Here is a 20,916-nt window from a genome sequence, read left to right on the forward strand (position 1 = left end):
TGATAATATTTTCGATAGCTTTCATAGGGTGATGAACACCGGTCAGGGTCTGCGGGAACCTTTGGCTTCAGTAGCCCTGGTACACTTCAAGGCCTAGCCCTATGGTAGCTACACACCTGGAGGGTGGCTAAGTATGAACGCGTGACGGTTGTGTTCGTTTGTTTGCCGAGCGCTGTACCCAATCTCTTTCTATGACTGATTGTTGTTTAGTCGTACTCGTCGCCATTCTGGAGCGTGCAGAGGATCTATATACCGAGTTAAGGAAGACATCATTTAATATTATGTAAGATCAGTATGTAAGAGACACTATTAGAAATAAATAGTCGAAAATGAACCATCTTCGTATCTGATATCGTTGAGGAGGCCCATGGCTAGTACATGTGTCATCCTTGTGAATGGGTGCTGCTTATAAGGGCTTTTCTGCCCATTTCGTTAACTATTTCTAATTGCTGGGGGTGTTATAGGTAAAAGTATAAGCATAATGTTATAATATTTCATGATTCTTGAGAGGGTTGTGTACTCGTATGGAAATTTTAAATTAAGTTATTACCTGCTAGATGAGCCGATGAACTTCGTATTACCTACATAATATTATATTTGTTCAATATTATTATTATGATTCACTGTGCAACGCAATTTTGCCCTACCAATATGAATATTATTATTATCTGTCTCTCACTGGTTGATAGTGCGGTTTGCACGTGAGGTAGCTCGTCGCACATTTGATTGACTTCGACGGTCTAAGTCAGGTCATCCTCTGCGAGGCATTTTAAAACAATAACAGTAAATAAAGTTCTCGCGCACTGACAAACTAATGAGAGATTTTAATTATAGTTTTAAAATTTCTTTTTTTTCCAGAACTAAGTGACACTTTTACACTTTTTATAATCGTGAAATGTTTTGTATTTCAATCTCAGAACAATGACAAGCACTTGTTCTGAGATTTCAATAAAACAAACCACAGATATTGGTTCTCATACTGCAGCTATGAAATAAAGAAATTTCTGAACGCGCCCATAAATATTTGACTACCAGGTGACAACTCTTTATTTCTAAAAAGATAAAAGACATCAAATGTTGCACAGCTAGGAACATTTTGTAATGGAAAATTAAATTGTCGTTTATAGTATTTTCCGTTATTTATTGGACTTCCACAAATAATTAAAAATCAAAATTAGCCATATCGGTTTAGCTATTCTTGAGGTTTAGCGAGACTAACGAACAGCAATTAATTTATATATACCTACATTATACATAATATATAGATTATGCTAGCATATAAATTAAATGTTCTAAACACCATTAAAAACAATTGTATGTTTTTCATTTTTGTATCATGTAGCGTAGTTTATATCTTAAACTGATTTTGAAATGAGCAACATCAGAGTTTCTTGCCCGTTTTCTCTGGTGAGAACTGTTTTCCGAACTGGTGGTAGAGTTTTTTTTATTTATTTATTTCTTTATTTGGACAAACAGTAGTTGTTACATTGTAGCGTGGATACAAAAATCGTTACAAAAAATATAATTCAATGTACAACACTTTAAGTTGTCACAGCATGCACACATAATAACGTGTATTTTTCTCGGTAAATAAACATATTGAGAATGATATTACATAAGTTATACAACAAACTTAAGACAAAAGCAAACGAAATGATATTTCAAATTTAAAGAAGATATTACATAAATTAAATAGCAAACTTAAAACAAATGAGATTATATTTAAAATTTAAAAGCAGATATTAAATAAATTAAACAGCAAACTTAAAACAAAAACAAACGAAATGATATTTAATATTTAAAAGAATAACAAAATTGGTAATAAGTAAAGCAATTAAATTTATAAAAACTAATACAACATATTCATCCCTTCAGCAACGCCAAGACAACTTTTTTGAAAGATGGTAATTTGTCAGCAAATACATGAACCTCTCTGCAAATTTTGTTGTATGTTTTATACAAGCGTGAGACTGTAGAAAACTGCTTCAGATTGGTTCTGGACGGAGGTACATGCAATGATCCTGCGTCAATATGGATAAGCCTGGGCACACGACGTGGGACACGCAAACTAAATTATGAATGAGTTATTATATAGTATATGTATAGTTATATTGACGGAATCTAAATAATGTAATGCACCATATATAAATGCATATTGGTACCTCTATTATATACCCGCTACAATTATTGTGTTTCCTTTCGGAAAATTTCGCTTTTCGCCACTGTTTCCTATTTCTACTATATAGTACAACCTACGGTAAGTTGTATTGCAAGTACTCTATACCAACCGCTGTTGGACTTAAGAGTTCGAACAGTACATTTCAGAACTCGTAGGGCTTTTAATTATATAATGCCCTGAGGCGTGCCCTGTTGCCACCCTCGTATCGCTCGCAATAAGGGGGATAAAAGCAAGCGCATTTTCCGTATAATTTGATTTCATTGTATAACAATATTTATATCCCGCTTGTTAGTTCCACTCAAACAAAGCAGTTCGCGCCGCGTGCCTAATCCAGGGATATTATTAGTGAATAGAACTAATAAATTCGTAACGGCCGCGTCGCATTGAGCGGGGACCGCGGGTACACGGAGACTGAGAATAATAAGATGTCAACACCATACATCTGATACAGTACCGAGAGTGTCCTGCAGTACTGCAGAGCACGGACTTACTGTAAAAGGAGTCAGACCCTCGGGGCATTTGCCACACGTTGATTCCGTTCGATATACTACATGCGTGCACCATGTTTAAAATGATCATTATAAAGCACACATGTATGCAAATTGTAGGAACGAACAGCAAGTATGAACATGCACGTACCTACTTACCATCAGATCTGTGTGTCCTTAGGCAGACCTCGAGTAAATGGTTTCGTCAGTCTGTTTCAGTTTCGTTAGCACATTGCTGGAGATTGTGACTTCAGAAGACCACGTGTATAATGCAACCACGTCAATGACTTTTACGTTTCTAGCGTCGTAGCGGCATTTAAAAATTGGCACTAGTCTTACGTGGCGAAACCGCAACCTATTCTGCGTAGCAAAACATCGCTACGCTGTCACGAAATGATAGGGGAACGAGCTTACTTGACATAGCCTTATTACTAGTTGACAATATTATTAATTATAATATAAGCAGGTACGACAATTATGTTTGTGAGTTTACGTTATTTTTGTAGTAGGGATTACTTAATAAATAAAGGAGACGTATTGACATCTTGAACGAGAGTACATGAAGTCGACATCTCATCATCATCATCATCATATCAGCCACAGGAAGTCCACTGCTGAACATAGGCCTCCCCCAAGGATCTCCACGTCGACCTGTTGGAAGCGGCCTGCATCCAGCGACTTCCTGCGACCCTAGCCAGGTCGTCCGTCCACCTTGTAGGCGGGCGTCCGACCTTTCGTTTGCCTGTACGTGGCCTCCACTCTAGAACCTTTCGACCCCAACGGTCATCGGTTCTTCGAGCTATGTGTCCGGCCCACTGCCACTTCAACTTGCTAATCCTATGGGCTATGTCGGTAACCTTTGTTCTCCTACGGATCTCCTCATTTCTGATTCGATCTCGTAGGGAAATACCGAGCATAGCCCTCTCCATAGCTTGTTGAGTGACCTTGAGCCTCCTAATGAGGCCCACAGTGAGAGGCCACGTCTCGACATCTATTATAATAAATAAAAAATATTTTTCCAATAAAAAGAAAATCCTATTTTCGTGGCAGAAAATCTGAGTGTGTGGTGTAACGTGCATTTGATGTGACCTAGGCCGTGCACGGGTGAGCAGGCACATGCTCATCGATGGTCGATCGTCCGGAGTAGTAACTTTTTCCTGTGAGCTATACTGTATAGCGATAAGCGCCAGGGAGATGCCCGCGCGCATGTGGAGGGCGGGCGGCGCGGCAGTCGCCCGGCGGCTCCTGGGTCGGCGGCGTGCAGTGAGGGACGCGCACGCGCTGGCGACGGTTGGGAACTCGTTCAGTGCGCGTTATATTTGTCGAACATCGACGCATTGGAACTTGTCAGTTTGTTGTGACATTTGTGTCGCGTGTAGAATCGTGCTGTTGTACACTTTATCGTGATATAGTATTGCTTTGGTGAGTATTATAAGAATCGTATATTATTATGTTATATTAATATGCTAAGTAGTTGTACGATCATAAAGTATGTTGCATCTCATTTTTTTTAAATTTAATGCCTAGGTATGTGTTTTGACGATGGGTAGTACTTAATAGAACATGGATTAAGTATAACTTATGCGGTACGACAACAAACTACTTATTTTAGTGACGTTAGATTGTAGAGTTATAAATGATTTCAAGCTCTGAACTGTTTTATAGTCCACTAGCATAATTTAACCATTAGAGAATAACAATACAATATATTGGCTAGGATATAGTAACGCAATGATGAACTAGTTGAGTTAGTAACGCTCTACCGCTAGCAAGAATGTAGAGTTGCATATTGAGTTGAGTGTTATTTGAATTAATAACAAATGCCCTAACATGACAAACACTGCGCTTGTGAGAGTCATACCGTAGGTATTTCTAAATTCAAAACTCCGTTAATAGTGATGATGCGTGGCGCTTATCATTAGGAAAGAGATGATAGATTCTCGATGCTTAATTATAAGACACTATGGTATGCTGACACTGACCAATAGCTCCCAGTGTTGTACGGTGGCCGACAACGCAGTGTGAGACTTGTAGAGTGTGGTTGCGTTTCGTAGAGCTGTGGCTGGCTAGGTGTGCTACGCTTCTCTTCTCCCTCCGACTGACTACAGTGGGGCACGGACGCCGGAGACCCTGTAATGCTGCAACCAATACCACAACTACAGAAAATTATTTAGAATAACGCTCTAAAATATCCATATAATAATATGTATTTGTGGTTTGTGAATTAAACTAAAAATAATACCTGTAAAATGGCAAATATATTCAGTTTGCACATCTCTTCACAGTTGCTTCCCGGGATCAGATCCGAGCTAGAGCCTCGTGAATGTTGATTTATAATCATCGTATTATTTTTAACAACAGCCTATTTTTGAGAAACAGTTGAATAGAAATTTTAATCTTGATCGGACGATGTATGTATATCAATAAATGCGGTACTGTTATATGCGGCGGCAGTGAGTTTTCATTGGCCTGTGGTGCGGAGACTAGCGATGCTCTGGCATACATTCTCCGCTATTTATTTCTTATTAACTGTGGACGCAGCACATCCCTCGAAATTCTCAGTTGAAAAGTTCGTCACAAAGCAATTTTATAACAAATACTATGTACTGTTAGCCATGATTCTTCTCTTCAATAAAAATCTACAAGTACCATAAATTAAGAGATTTCTTTAGATTTATTTTATGGATATGATATAGATAATATCATATTTTACCATAATCGGTACAACGGTTTATTCTTTTCCCCTTTTAACCTCCTTATTTAGGGGTAATAAAACCCAAAATATGTCATCTTTACACACCGTTAAAGAAAATTATGTAACTATAATTTGAATAAATAAACATTACTAATGTTATCTTCCAGGTTCAATATATTACAATCGAGTTAACAGTTTAACATCTCCCCTCTTTTGCATCCTTAATTATGGTTGAAGAAAAAAAAAGAATATCCTATATTTGTCTTCTAGTTTTGTGAAATCCCCATATCTACATCATTACAATCGGTTCAGCAGTTTAGTTTCTCCCCCTTTAACTTCAAATCCAAAATTTCATCCAAATCGGACGAGCTGTTTTCTACAAACATTAATCGTTTAAATAAGAAAGTAATAAATACGAATATTGCTCTATACTGCATAGTTAGTTGTGCGTATGGATAGATATATATGTTGTTGTTTTACGTATATCGGAGGAATCCAGCTCGGCGTGATGGAGTGTCGCCAGCAGCACGCGCCGGCTCCTGTGGGTGGTGGCCACGTCCCACTCGCCGACACTGCTGGCTCCTCTATACAAGCCGGAAAAAAACGAATAATATTTGTTACTTATTTTAGTTAGTAACAGTGCAATTGTGATGATTTTTTAGCATATCAGACGAGTCGGCCGTTCCATGACAGACCGCGGTTTAGGTTTGCAAATCCTGAGTGGAATTTTTGATTTACTAGAAGTTTTGTCTTTTGATAGAGCAAGGTAAACAATAAGACAGTTAGCTAGAAATGCAAACAAGTATGTAATATTCCAAACCTGCTGAGGTATTACTGCTCCTCGGGCCTCATTTCGCTTGCTGAGTGCCGGCTTCGATTAATGTGCTCTACTTAATACTCTGACGTTTCAGTCATCTTAATAAGTATCAACTTATAGCACAAGTATCAGACTGAATCCTTCCTTTTGTTAGGTTATCAAAATAAGTGTTAGTGTTCATTGGATATAACGATAGCGTGAGTTATCCAACATTAGTGTTTGTACCCGATATGGCGATATATTCATCTATTGTCATGGGGTGAAAATAAGCTTAGCTAACCGTGCATTTAATTTTCCTAAATTTTCTGGTTATGTATAATATTATATTTTTGTAGATGTAATTGTTTGTGGTACACATAAAATAATTAAATTCTAATGAGAAGCTGTTCGTTAAGATGAGGTGGACAACGACCCGCAGCTGGCGCGCGCCCTCACAGATACTGTAGTGGAATGCGTGTGGGGCGCAGTGGTGACGCGAGAGTGGCGCGGTGAGGGGTGCGTGGGGGACGCGGGGGAGGCGCGAGTGCGAGTTCTGTCACTGCGCGTGGACGAGGCAATATTTTTTCCGGTTTCCCGCGTTCCTTGGCACCACTCCGCGCTCGGAAATCACTCAATTCTATTTTCCGGTTTAGGGAACGTGCGCGATGCTCTTAATGTTATTTATAGCAACGTATGTGAATAGTCGCGGGAGCCGGCGTGCGAATGGCGAGCGGTGTCGCGAGTCGCGGACTCGAGGGTTCATTTCGCGACTTGTGACCGCACATCCACTAACATTTTCGAAGCAGCATACTGAAAGTTAACGTAGGAAAATATAAACAACGTTCACCCTCTAAACGATAATATACTGTTTGACAGAACGTATGTGATTAGCCTCGGGACATGTACGATCCGAGTAGATTTTTTAATATATTATTTGAAATGCGAGTCGAGCAAACGCATTAGTATTAAACACATTTGGGAGCGTTTAATTACAAAGCATTATATGGCACTGCGGCGCCCTGTTGAACTGCGACATCGAATGTTAAGGTCTATTTAATAACTGCACTGGATTCAATTACCTTGAAACCGTAGCAAGACTGTACATTTTTTAAATAGAGATTCATTATACAAAAATATGAGTCCCTATTTCTCTTGGTCACGACGTAAGTAAAGGAATTAACCAATTCATTCATAGTTTATTTTAACTTTTGTTATATTTTGTAGAAGGTTATCATGAAAAGAAAGATACGCAGAAAATTGTAAAATTTCAAAAATTAACGATTATTTTAACTTCGCACATTTCATGAATGTGAATTTAGTAGCAGCTGTTTTTTTTCTATGTTACTAAACTCCTTCTAACCTGTTGGACGGGTTTTGATGATGTTTTTATGTGTTTTCTTATGGGTCCCTGGGTGGTTTAGATTGTAAATTCACATTTGAACCACGACGGTGGTGCTGTACTCGTGATCAAGGATTGTATCTCTTTTTAAGGCAGGACAACGTCAGTCCGGGCCGCTAGTAAAATAATAATTTAATTGCTTCTTTCACTGATAATAGTTTTCATATTTTACCTATTACCTATAATGAGTGTGTACAGCGGTTTGTACGGTGTATGATAACATATGATAATATTAGCTATACATATTGGTTATACTTAAGTGTTTGAAATATGTTAGTATTTTTGTAGTTTTTATATACTCGGAAAAAAAAATTACCAAACATAAATTGTAGATACCTTTATTATTGGGTGGACCTGGCTAATTAGAGCAGACCAGTGCAGCGTGCGAGTGGTCAGTGGTGCGCGAGGACTGAGGGGTGACGGTGCGAGCGAGTCGCATAGTGCCGATATTTAGCTAACCTTTGCGCGGTATTCTGGGCGCGCTATTTGCGGTGCCCTCCGATAGCGCACTGAAATAGCCGCGCGGTACATGCGAACAAACAAACAGATGTGCGCAGCAAGCATGGCAGAGGCACGCACCTGCCCCTCGCACCGCCAGCACCGGCGCAGGTCAACCTCACTCAGTATGAAAGGCTGGAGTGCAGTCAGCTGACAAAACACAAGATTCCCGGAAGCGCAACAATGGAAATCATTTTTCTGTTTGTTAATGTTAATCGTATTACATTTATGGCTTCATTATTGGCGTGCAAGGAGAATTTGACCACCGCATCAGATAATACTTTTGTTATATAATTGTCAGAAGATGTTACACGCCGCTGTTGTGATCAGTCGCAAATCGCGGTGTAAACAGTTTGAGAAATACTGCGAATGCCATGAAATGTGGATTTGTTTATGCCCTAATTTATAATTTTATGAGATAAAATACACTACCATAAAATATAATCTTGATGCCTTACTAATAGGTATAAAAAAATTCCAAATCTCGTTTCGTATGAGTTGAAAACTGCGACGATCGTACAGTTCGAATGAAACAGACATGAAGGAACTGTTCGTATGACACACGAAATATTTGTAACGCCACCGAACGAACCCGGATTCTATCGTTACCAATTGTTTTATTTTTCACCGCAACACGAAGATTATTACAAAAAATTTCTGCGACTCATTCATTAATAAAAAAATAATGTCTTGATAAGTTTAATTATTTTTCGCAGCATTTAGGCATTACTGCAAACAACTTCGTAAAGTTTAGTGTACGTGCACGGTGCCTAGTATTTGTGGTCGGAAAGACATGTTGATTCAAAGACGATGAAATAGAATATCTGACAAAGTATTACTTTAAGTATAACTATCGCACGTGCTATGCAGGCGTTTACATAAGGGATCATAATTACATAATACTTAAATGTTATGCGGTGGTTCGTTAGCGGCACCGCAAGCGCTGCGCGTTATGATGTGAGTTGTGCTGGAGCCGTGGGAAAATACCGCTTCACAGCCTGTTACCAAAGTAATAGTGACCACATGCGACGCGCGACGCACTGCACCTCGCGCGGCGCTGCACTGTTTACAAGCTATTGACTCCGAGTCAAACCACGTTTACCAACAACACCGACACGACTGATCTGTTGATTGAGTCGCATCATATCACTCATCAGTCCAGTTGGCTTCTGTGGTCATGTGAGCTATACTTTAGCCTGTATTATTTAAGACGGACTTTGAAATAGGGCTAAGACTGTCAGAAAACTCTTTTCAACGAAACCAACCTTTTCAAAAGTATTTTATTCACAAGAAAGTAGCTTGTCGGTGACATCAATTGACTTTATTGTGACCGTTATTTTACAGTGATATTATGCCAGAACATTCAAATATTAGTTCAGGACAGACGCAGGTGTGCGCTTAATTATTATGCCGGAAGTCCGTATGTTTAAGAGGATACTTGAACAATGTAAATGGTATTCTAAATATCAGTAGTATTGTAGATGGCTTGTAAATATCATGGAGAGGCTTGTTCGAGGAACAGTACTATTGTGTTAAAAAATAGTAAATATTTTTAGTTTCATATGTTGTTGTGATAAAAAAATCTCCTAATGTATAATAGTTAGCGTTACTTTTTGTCAGGGAGGTTAACGGTGACGCATTTAGCGTATTATGTTTTTAGTGTAAAGAACAAGAATGTGAGTATTAATCGTGTGTTGCAGGTGCTGCGGGGCGTGTGACGTGGTGGTGCAAAGTGTTGCGCGAGTGTGCGCATCGCTGTACGGGACGGCATGCGGTGAGCGTGCGATGTGTGCGGCGCTCGCGCAGCTGCTGGTGCTGGCCGCGCTGCCCGCCCTCACCGGTGAGTTCTCATAGCACAATAAAACGCATAATACGTGCCCCACACAAAAGGCGCAGCCTGAAATTCTGGATGGGTTGGCATCTCGATGTCGTATCTAGGTTTTTATGGACAACGTAGTTCATAACAACACCGTTAGATGTCGGAGTTGCGTCATGACCCACGTGACCCTCCCCTCCCACCCCTTCAGACCGCGCCTGCTACACAGTAGGTGCATATATCCCTGACGGAAGCTCTCTTAATTACTACATCACAGGGTGTTAGCGCAGGGGGAACACATTTTATAACAACATTGGGTGGATACATCCAATTTGAAAAAGGATGACCCGATTCACACTCGTCATTTATTATAGCAAAAGTAAACCCATAAAGAAAATAGTTACTGAGTCGAAAGCGTCGGCCCTACTACCTATTATCTGGATCTGTGACGGATATTTCATGTGCGTTCACCAAGTTTTCTCTGATAACGGAATTTAATATATGACTGCCAATATTGTTGACTGGTATTTCGTAAGTAAAACGAATGTACACTTAATTTGCATAGATACAGGCTTGTTAAATCTAGAAAAAGAGCAACTAGAGTGCAATATAAACTTAAGCGAATCAAAATAATGTATATTTCTACGGGTTGACGAGATGTGGTCGCAAATAACAACAAATTCGTCGTAAAATCAATTGGTGGTAGGTCTTTCATATGTGAGAGTCTGCGTGGATAGGTATCACTGCAATGTCTATTTCTGCCGCCAAGCATCAGTGTGTAGTATTTCACTGTTGTATACCGGTTTGAAGGACATTGTAGCCAGTGTAATTATTGGACATAATAAAACTTATCATCTAGGAACCGAACTCTAGATATATCAGTTCAAATCGATACTTTAATTACAATCTATACTATATATAAAACTGAAGAGTTTGTTTGTTTGTTTGAACACGCTAATCTCAGGAAAATATTTATCCCAGAAAACCTTTTTCACACGGGCGGAGCCGCGGGCAAAAGCTATATTATTATAAAAAAATAATGTCTGTGAAATCACCTGATTTTTACGCATACCTATGCGCAAAACTTTAAAACCATAATATCATCAACACGACCAATCGAAAGTTTATAATCTTATACTTAATGTTATTGAAGTATATGGTGTTCAAATGTTGGTGTAGATATTATATTATGAGCAGGCCACTTGATGACTATACTAGTGCAGGCGGTAATCGGGTGCCACTGAGAGCTCGTGTGGAGCGGGCTGATGGCGGCGCGTGAGTCAGGGCAGCGACGGCGCCGCACGTGCGTCCTCCATCACTCACATAAAACATTTTATGCGAGCCGCTATTTTTCTGCACAATGAAGTCATCGACGTGTTCCATGATTACTGCGTCGATTAATTGATATTTTTCGGCGGATGTTGTTTGTGCCGACCGAGCCGAGGACACGGTCAGCGGTGCATCACGGTCGGATGCCGAACCTTTGAGTGACACAATCATACATATTTAAATGCATTGAAACCGCTGGTATCTTCCATCAAAGCGAACTTGAATTTATAGGATCAGCCGGTATTTACCTTGTTCCAGTTCTATAGGTACTGTGTAATTTGTTCTGCTTGGCTAAAATTATTTATTTTGTATCTAATGCATTATACATTTGATTCGACTTTTGCTATTCTGTACTAGCTGCTCCGCTGCGTGGACCCATTCTGTGAATGGTAACTAATGCGGCTTATAGCATTCAAATCACACAACATATATAATGTTAGTATAACATATTGAACATAATTAAATACAATCCTTCTGTAATATTATAAATTCTTACTCTACCTGTTGCAAGTGTAAACCACTATTGAGGAAAATTGATTTTAATGAAATTTAATGCGGAGGTAGTCATGGCTGGAAGAAAAATCTTGACTCTACTTATTTACAATATGGAAAATTTATAGCTAATTATTATACCAGAATTTATGTGGCTATAAAACTAATAACAACTTATCACTTATAAAAATAAATTTACATATAAGAAAGTATTTGGGTGTGAACAAACTTTTTAGACATAAAAATAAGTTAGTCAGAAGTAAAAAAAACCAACAAAGAACAAGAAAGATACATAAGTATTTACCCGGGAAAGGTTCTCCACGCGGGCAGAGCCCTGAGCGAGATCTAGTTAGTAGTTATACAATAAAAATTAGCGTCCGACGTTACGCTCGATGGTGGTACACTAAGTACGCAGCGCGGCGGTCATGACGTAAGCATCGTGCAGTATTAGCAGTGATGCGGCGATGCAGTGGCGCGTGCACTGGTGTAACGAGTGTCAACAAACAGTGTGGCAGGTCGAGCGATATAAATACCTGATAGTGGCGCCCCGAGTGGCCGCGCGTGAGGGACCTTCGCTCGAGGCGCGTTAATAATAAAACTCTATATAAATGTCGTCATGTGTTTCGGTTGGTGGAAACATGAATGGCACGCCGGAACGCGTCCGGCGCATTCCCGCACCGCGCGCTGACGCAGCTGTGGCACGCGACACATGCGCACGCGCACCTTACGTGTTTATTATCACGTGCTGCACATAGCGAGTGCAGATCTCATTCCTCAGCCCTAACTATCCATTTGAATGTCGTTGTCCTAACCAATAACATGTTCTGTGGTGTATCGCAATTATTGTGTTCAGTGCCGATAAGTCCTACATGTAGCCGATCTAGTTGCTCCACGACTTGTCAATTAGAAGTTGGTGGAGTCGGCGCGGTTGATGGCGGCGCCCTGTTTGTTTACCACTGGCGCCAGCTTTGTTCTATTTTGGTTGTACGCTGTACATAATGTTCCCAGAACACAGTAACGCATTAAACATTGTTGTTTGTCGGCTCCGCTGGGCAATGATCGACGTGACGATATTACACGTCTCCAAATGACAAATAAATAACGGTTGCCCTGCTCAAACTCGTAAAATGAATCGGTCAGAATATTATACATCGCCTGTTTAAAAATAAGACGAGTGATGAGCGAGTAACGTGTTGTCGGAGCTGTCGCACGGCAGGGGCGGTGTTTACTATCGACGCACCCGGCTGCGCTGCTCCGACTCCGAGGCTCGAGCTTAAGGTAACTAGAAAGACCTCGCGATATGCGGTGTCATGGTATACAGAGGCACTCGGGTGTTATTTATATGAACCAGTAATTACAAATATAATATTGTGGTACAATCTCCTGAACTACATAAATTCCTGTACCTGTTTTTCGGGAAAGAGTTTCTTCCTTATATCTAAATATTTTATATAATAAATGGTGAGCAATTAGATTATATTTAAAAACAAGTTTTGGTCTGCGCCTCCAACCGTGTGAAAAGTTTTTCTGGTATAAATATTTTTCTAGCCTATATCTTTCCCAGGGTTCCAAATTATCTCCGTACCAAATTTCATCGAAATACGTTTGGTAGTTCTTGAGTTTATCGCGTTACATTATACCAGTGTCATACATTATATTCTAGGAGATTTTAGGTTTTCTCATAAACTAGTTCCTTTAACCATTCAATTATATTATATTGTTTAACTTGATACTTATTATGAATTGATGGTATTTATAGCGTATTCTGTGATATGCGTACATTTATTTCATGAGCTGTGGCTCAAATCTGAGAACATATGGGCCGCACAAGCGGGCGAGCGCCAGCCGTCACACCCTCGGCTGAGTCATCAGAGCACGCACTGGATAGCATGCTGCGACCAGCTATTATTATATTATATTAGGAGATGGTGCAATATATTGAGTGAAGCGGCACTGTAATGTGACGATTAGCACTAACTGCTCCCAGAATCGCCCCAGCGTCTTTTTATATGTCTACTGATGATTTTGTTATTTTCAATAAAATAAAGTGGGCGTTTTGGTAGGATATTTCTATCCACCAGAGTAGTCATAACCAAGGTATAAAAACTGTCGTAGTGGTTCATGTAAGTGTGTTTCGTTTCTGGATCTGCCTGTGTATATCCAGTTTCAAACTGGCCATCATACCTAATTGTGTCGAAACCAAAAAAAGGGTCGATTGAGTTTATCAGCTTTTGTTAGTTGACATTATTTTTGGGCTCTCCACTTACCGTCCTGATGGAGTAGTGGAGTAGGTAGTAGCGATCTTGACAGTAAGCGGTGGAACAAGTTGTTTACATATATGGATGTGTGAATGCGCAACTCGAGATAGATCGAATAGGTGATTCCTGCGATATTTAATTAGTGTATATAACCGTATGGTTCTCGCCTGGACTCGGACCCTTTGCGCCCTCGTATGTTTGCGTCTGGGGACGCGGCGCAGATGTTTGGGGTTGTATCCACTACCTCTACATTTGTTTATAAAGTTGAAGAGGGATACCGAACAGCTGTATAAGTAAAGTTATCTATTCGGCTTGCACACAACGTGTAAACATTGAATTTAAAAACATGCTTTCTTTGAATGATTTATCCGAGTTCAAACAAAAGATCAAACTTATTGTTATAAGAGTGAGTAACGAGGGGTGCGGATGTATGGTCTTGTCACACGGATATCAGAAACACGCACGAAGTGTGTGGCGAGAAGTTCCGTGGAGCCGCTCCCGAATGAATACATAGGACCGCGCGCGGCGGGAGCGAGGTGTGTGGCGACACCACGTGCGCCCGCATCCGCCGCGCACGCACGTACCACTTCAGTTCGCACAGTTTATAATCAGTTATTATGTTATATTGTATATCGAGAGTTCTTGGCAGACCGGTAACGCTGTGCACGTGTGGCGGTGGGGTGCGGCGGGAGGAGGAGGGTTTAGCACTAGTCGCATGCACATGCAATTTGTGAAACAACACAATATCGGTGTTTCCGCCGTCGTGCGGTGAGTCAGCGCGCTCATCTCGTGACGTCATGCGCCATTCACGGGCACGCGACCTTGCGCCCTGCACCCGTGCTACACCTCCCCCGCCCCTTTCGTCTTCAACACACGCCCGCACGCCTCGAGCTACAACTAACACTAACTGAAAATTGTAATTTAGTAAAATTATTATTATTGATTATATATTTGATTTAGTAACAGTGGCGAAGGGTCCATAAAACCCGATTCCTGCCGGCTACCCTTTCGTAATTTATGTAAAATAAAATTATCATTAAAACGATTTTCAAACCGCATTTATGTATAATACTATTAAAACTTATAAGTTGTGTCGGGTTCCCTTTCAGAAAATTTCATTCTTCGTTACTGTTTAGTAGTACCTAAGGTACTGCTGCAGCAGAAGCGATGGGCTCCTGAATTCGATTCCAAGGTGAAGCACAGTGATAACACGAACTAACTCACCACGATTTGGTCTCGAATCGTAGTCGATATATTATTCAGGTCACAGTATGTGTGGAAGTTATTTTGTTAGTAAGTATTTGAATGCAGGTATGGTGAGTGTGTCGTGTGCAGGTCGGTGGTGCGCCGGCGGCGAGGTGGTGTCGGTGACGGAGCGGGCGGCGCCGGGTGCCACAGGCGTGTCGTTTGCGCCGCATCAGCGCACTGGCGTGGTGGCTGCCGCGGGACAGGCCGCCACGCTCGAGTGCCGCGTGCTGCGCCTCGGCGACAAGTCGGTCAGTACCGAGATCAACTCCCTGCAGGATTCATCCTCCTTCTGTACCTCATCGTATATTGTATTCATCGCTATAGTCTGCTAGTTGTCAAGTAAAGAGACAAGTGGATCAAACGAAACTGAAAGTAGCCTGATTATTAGACCGAAACATGGTCTATTCTTCTGCCAAATTTTATCCAAGTCCGTTCATATACGATACGAGTATATGACGCGCGTCACATGTTGCTTGCCGGACAGTTGCCAGTGATCGTGATCCACAGCCCATCCCGATCGCGTCGGTCATCGACTCGCACCATCCGCGACCCCGCGCCCGACCCCGCCACTGGCCCACTCTTGCGCATAACGGCGCCCTGCTAACATTCTTAGCAGGTACTGATATTGTGCCTTTTACAATAATTATCTTTGAGTTTGCGCATCAAATCAAAATATATTTTCGAGCTTCATTTAATTTTACATATGGAGTTGTTTTTTTGGGTTCGTGAACGTTACGAGAGGGACAGGTGGGGGAGGGGAGGGGGGTCTGTTATTGCTGGCGATTCGGGTACCCGCCTGAAGCCTCGCGTTGAGAAGGCCCTATGAATATACAAGAGTGCTCGCCCTGTGTACTTTATTATATTTACTTACTTTATTGGCAGACGAGCGGAGGGCCGCGACGTGCGGATTTAAGTGTGTTTAGCTGAGCCGGATTTTGAACACTTGCGTTCTGCTAAGCAGTTTACTCGATTAATCGTAGTTAACTATGTGTTTAATCATATTAAAAAGTTAATCTGCGCCGAGCAGTGACCACTATTTCCATTTGGCAGAGGGCCGTGAGTCCCGCGGCAGGGTGTGCGCCGCCCGCCGCCCGCCGCCCCCTCTCGTGCTGTATTTAGCGACACGCGGCGCGTGTGTAATTGTGTTGCCCCCCTTCCCCGTCCTCATCACTTCCCGCACTGAGCCCCTGGCTCGGCACGCGGCCGCGCGCGCGCACACGCGTACTACAAAGCTTCCCGGAAGCGGCCAGTGCCAATTTGTGGGATTTTCGCGGGAGCTGGGCATTACCGGGCACGAATTCTTGTATCGACGTAGGCGAAATGTTTTATAGCATTACAGGGTTGCCGCGTCGCGCGCTGGTGACTAACGCAAGAAAACTGTGACGTTGGCGCATTTTGCACATATTTCGGCATCATACTACGGCGTACTCCGCGCTATATATAGCCGCGTGCCGCCTGCTCCATTTATCACACGGCGAGTTCGCAACTTGACGTTCGATTACGTTTCATTTAAGATGCCATTCCTCGATGACGATTCCCAAGTATAAATGCGGACATTGCGGAGGACGTCATCCGTCAGGTCGCGGAGAAAAACCGACGATGATGGATTGTCCGAGGGGGCGGGCGGGGTGTGCCGGGAGTGCGGGGCGGGCAGACACCACGATATAAATAGAGCAACGCGTACGCGCAGGTGTGGCGCTAGCCCGCGCCAGCGCGCGCTTTCAATACAGGACCGGCATAGCGATTTCGACTCGCAATAATTCCCATCGTCATATTAATGTCACTAGGCGGCTATAGAACGCAAATAATTTGCCTCTTCACAATCAACTAATACCACGATAATATGTTGCATTACATTGTAGACAATACGTGCACAACGCGACTTTACTATAGAGTATTGATTATCTCCTGTTGACATGTAAAGTGTGGTGGTGTGCTCAGGTGTCGTGGGTGCGTTCAAGCGACCTGCAGATCCTGTCGCACGCGGGTGCGGTGTTCACGGCGGACGCGCGCGTGTCGGCGACGTCGGCGCGGGGCGGCGTGGGAGGCGTGGGGGGGTCGCGCCACTCGTTGCACATCGAGCGGCTGCGACTCGCCGATGCTGGTCGCTACGAGTGCCAGGTCAACACAGAGCCCAAGATGAGCCTCTTCTTTAACCTCACTGTATTAGGTGAGTGCAGCGTATACCTCGAATGACAACCATTAAGTAATACTGCATTATATTCCACAACGTAATTCTTGAAAACAGATACAAATAATAGAAACGGTGTTGTGTACAGACTCGCCGATGCCCGAGCCGGTGGTGTCGGCGCTGGGTCCGCGACACGTGTCGGCGGCGCTGGGTGGCGTGGCACGGCTTGCGTGTGAGGCGCACTATGAACCTCCCCCCGGGGACCTGCCGCTGCCCTCGCTCGACATACGATGGTGGCGGGATGGACAGCCGCTGGACTTGCAGGTAACACTCGGAATACACACACAACTCGTAGGATATCTAGTTGTAAACGTCCCTATCCTTGAGGTTAAAACGCCTTTAGATAATGATTTTGTCACCCGCATTGCTCTGGAGGGAAGTGGACAATTAATATGCAACTCCTCCCTATCTTGATTAATTTCGTTGCGGGATAGTGACATATTAGTTTTCCCTGAGACTCGCCGAGCTTCACTGCTCAGTATCATAAAATGCGTGCCACTGCTTATCCTGGTTTACAAAAGTTGTAGTGGTGGGTGTGAGGGCGGGAAAGTCTCTCTAAAAACTCGTAGGAAGACATCAATGTATTGGTTAAAACTTTAATTGGACACTCAAACAAATATCTTCATTTTTGCGGTTGATCTGGAAGACCTGTGCAAAATGCCTTTTAAAGTTTAGTAATTCTTCACTGGTGATTAGTGATTATTTATGATTACATATAGCCTATGCGTGCATTGCAGAGTGCGCGCGGCGGCGTGTCGCTGGACACGGAGCGGTGGCGCGCGCGCGCCGTGTCGCACATTACGCTGGCGGACGTGCGCGCGCGCGACTCGGGACAATACACGTGCAGCGCGGGGCCGGCGCGCGCCGTGCTGCTACTGCACGTAGGCGACGATGCGCCCGGTCAGTACACACTGCCTCATTTTCAGTACCACGTAAAAATAGGGGTACCCACTACACAATATGGTAGCAATTTCAACTAAATTCTATTACATACTTTATAATACAAGATAAGCTGCTTGATGTTGATACTTTCGATATGTCAACATCAACGTTAAGCAAAAACGTATAGTGTTGAATATTAATTGTTGTAACAAATTAGTAAGCGACCTGCCCCCGCTAGCTAGCATGCCGTGGCTTCTTGGCCCGATGTGTGAATACGTGGCGGACAGTTATAAGCGGTGTTGCGACACGCAGAGCGCCGGGGCTCGGTTTGGTTTTTCTCAACGTTGCGATCGCGCGCGTCTCTACATCAAAAGGGGCATTAGTGTGACGCGTCGCTATTACTGGCGAGAGGCGAGTTCAAACCGTGACATCGATATGTGTTTACAGAAGGCGCGGAGATGCAGCGCGATGAGACGGCGGCGGCGCACGCGGGCGGCCCGGAGCGCGCCCGACCCGGCCCCGGCGCGGCGCTGGCGCTGCTGCTGGCACTGTGGGTGCGCGCGACTTGCTGACATTCTGCTGCGCCGTACTCTGTACATATTGTAAATATTGATTACTGTGGCACGTATGGCCGCTTGTTAATAAAAACGTGACAGTTTTAGCTAATCGTTTCCTTATTCGATTGCTCTCAGCTCGTAATAGGTTATGTCGTTAAAATAATAAACCTAAATAAAACATACTGAAACAGACCAAAATCTCCCTCATGGGAAGTTAGTGAGTATAAGTCTAACACTGAAGTGTATAGGTGACGTGATGCAAACGGTACTGCATACACACCGAGTTAACAGTTTTCAGTACAAAGGTCATGTGACGTATTGTATGGGTAGTAGTTGGCCTAGTGGTATGGTCGCCAAGTACTATCAGCAACTACTGTTTTGGTGACGAGTTACTGACGGTGCGCGCTGTGGACACAGTAATGACGCGCGATTGGCTCGCGCTGCCGACGCATGTGCGAACACCGTCTTGTGTCGAAATCGTTTTTCGCTCTCCTTCTATATTTAATCGTATTACGAACAAACGACTTCCGAAACCAATAACCACGAAGAGTGCTTCCCGTGTATCGCTCGCGTGAAGTCACCCTAAATATCGCCACCATGGTCTCATTCTCTGTGGTAATTAAGATATCGCGCAGTTTATTATTTTGTGAACATGTTGAACGAATAGATGGTTAATTTGAGCGTTCATCAATGGTACCTAAGTGATGACAGCCGCACATGCGCACCCAGTGACAAAGGAATCTTAGGAGCGCAGTAAACGTTTCAAGGCGGGCAGTAAGAAATAATAACCTGGCAGGATTTTTTTAAGTCTCCGACACTTCCGCTGGAGGACATGCAGCTGTATCTAACAGAAAGTATGAACATCCGCGTTCCATATTCGAATCATATCGGTAAATCAGGTATGAAGAAGAACTCGGTTAAGCCGGCATGAAAGAACTGTGCACAAGAGCACAAGGTGTCTCTACCACGAGACTGCGCGCTGAGCTCCACACGCTCCGTGAACACACGCGCCTCGACACGTTGATTACGTAATGAGCATTTGTCGATCATTTTAATGTATCGCGACCGGAGCTATTTTATCATCGCCATAGATATGGAGCGGCGTGTGTTGGGGGTGAGGTGGGGTGCTCATTCCACGCATCTACCGTCGCGTTTCTTCGAACAACATACATGTTAGCTATCTCGGACGAAATGGAGAAAATTTATTCCTTTTGAGAACGTTGAATCGTTTATGTAGAAAACATGCGTGTTCCTCTTAAAAAGTTCTAAAAAAATATATAAATATAAACATATAAATATATGTCTGCCTGTCTGAATGCTTAAAAGTCAAAAACTACTCAACGGATTTAGATGAAATTTGGTATGGAGATAGTTTGAGACCTTGGGAAGAACATAGACTTTCTTTCTTTCCCGGTTAAATATAAACCGTGATTATTATAACGGAAAACTTTATCCTGCAAAACATTATCACGCGGCGGAGCCGCGAGCAAAAGCGAGTTAAATATAATCTTACAGGTGATACACGCAATGCATATTATATTTACATTGTGATATAGTCAATTCAGATACAAATATTAGTTATGTATAGGTATTTCATATAGTCGATACATTAATTAGTTGTTAGTGTCTATAGTTACCCTTATGAATTCCACCAGTGTATGTACGATTAAAGATATCTATATATATGCAGCCCAACTTCATTATGGCTCTTACTACTGCAGCGGACCGAGCAGTCTTAGTGCGAGTCAAGTTAAATAATTCTTATTCTATACAACGGGTAGCACAGAGACTTTATTGTGGTGCACACTGCAAGAGGATTGTTGTTATGCGACATGGGTCTGGAGTGTGTGTCCAACACTTTAATATTTACGCCTTGAGAATCAGTACCTGATTGCTAAGGTTTCGCGTGGCGGAGCGCGGTCGCGGTTCTCGGTAGGTACTGAGTGAATTAAAGCTCGACAACTGGATCGGGTTTAATTAAACGTCTCGTAAGCCGATACACGCGAGCTGCCGATTAATTAACGGCGCGGGCCCCGGATACTGGGACGGAGCCAGGCGAGCGGGGGAGGACTAACATACGAAGAAACA

The 20,916-nt window shown here is 42.7% G+C and overlaps 1 protein-coding gene and 1 long non-coding RNA gene across 2 annotated transcripts; one reads left to right on the plus strand and one right to left on the minus strand.

Annotated features, from left to right (window-relative positions):
* Positions 1-3,870: 3,870 nt before the first annotated feature.
* Positions 3,871-18,932, plus strand: LOC115447284 (hemicentin-2). The gene is made up of 7 exons (XM_030174289.2): positions 3,871-4,089; positions 9,756-9,895; positions 15,286-15,446; positions 17,140-17,368; positions 17,478-17,653; positions 18,127-18,289; positions 18,719-18,932. Exons 2-7 carry the CDS (start codon positions 9,841-9,843, stop codon positions 18,841-18,843), a joined length of 909 nt encoding a protein of 302 aa, XP_030030149.2. The 5' UTR covers positions 3,871-4,089; positions 9,756-9,840; the 3' UTR covers positions 18,844-18,932.
* On the minus strand, positions 4,406-8,735 carry LOC115447285. Its single transcript, XR_003938989.2, has 3 exons — positions 7,894-8,735; positions 4,910-5,946; positions 4,406-4,805 (listed from the first exon to the last, which is right to left on the minus strand). It is a non-coding gene; the product is annotated as an uncharacterized LOC115447285 (long non-coding RNA).
* Positions 18,933-20,916: the final 1,984 nt, after the last annotated feature.

The sequence above is a fragment of the Manduca sexta genome, chromosome 8 (assembly GCF_014839805.1).
Source record: "Manduca sexta isolate Smith_Timp_Sample1 chromosome 8, JHU_Msex_v1.0, whole genome shotgun sequence".
Classification (NCBI taxonomy): Eukaryota; Metazoa; Arthropoda; class Insecta; order Lepidoptera; family Sphingidae; genus Manduca; species Manduca sexta.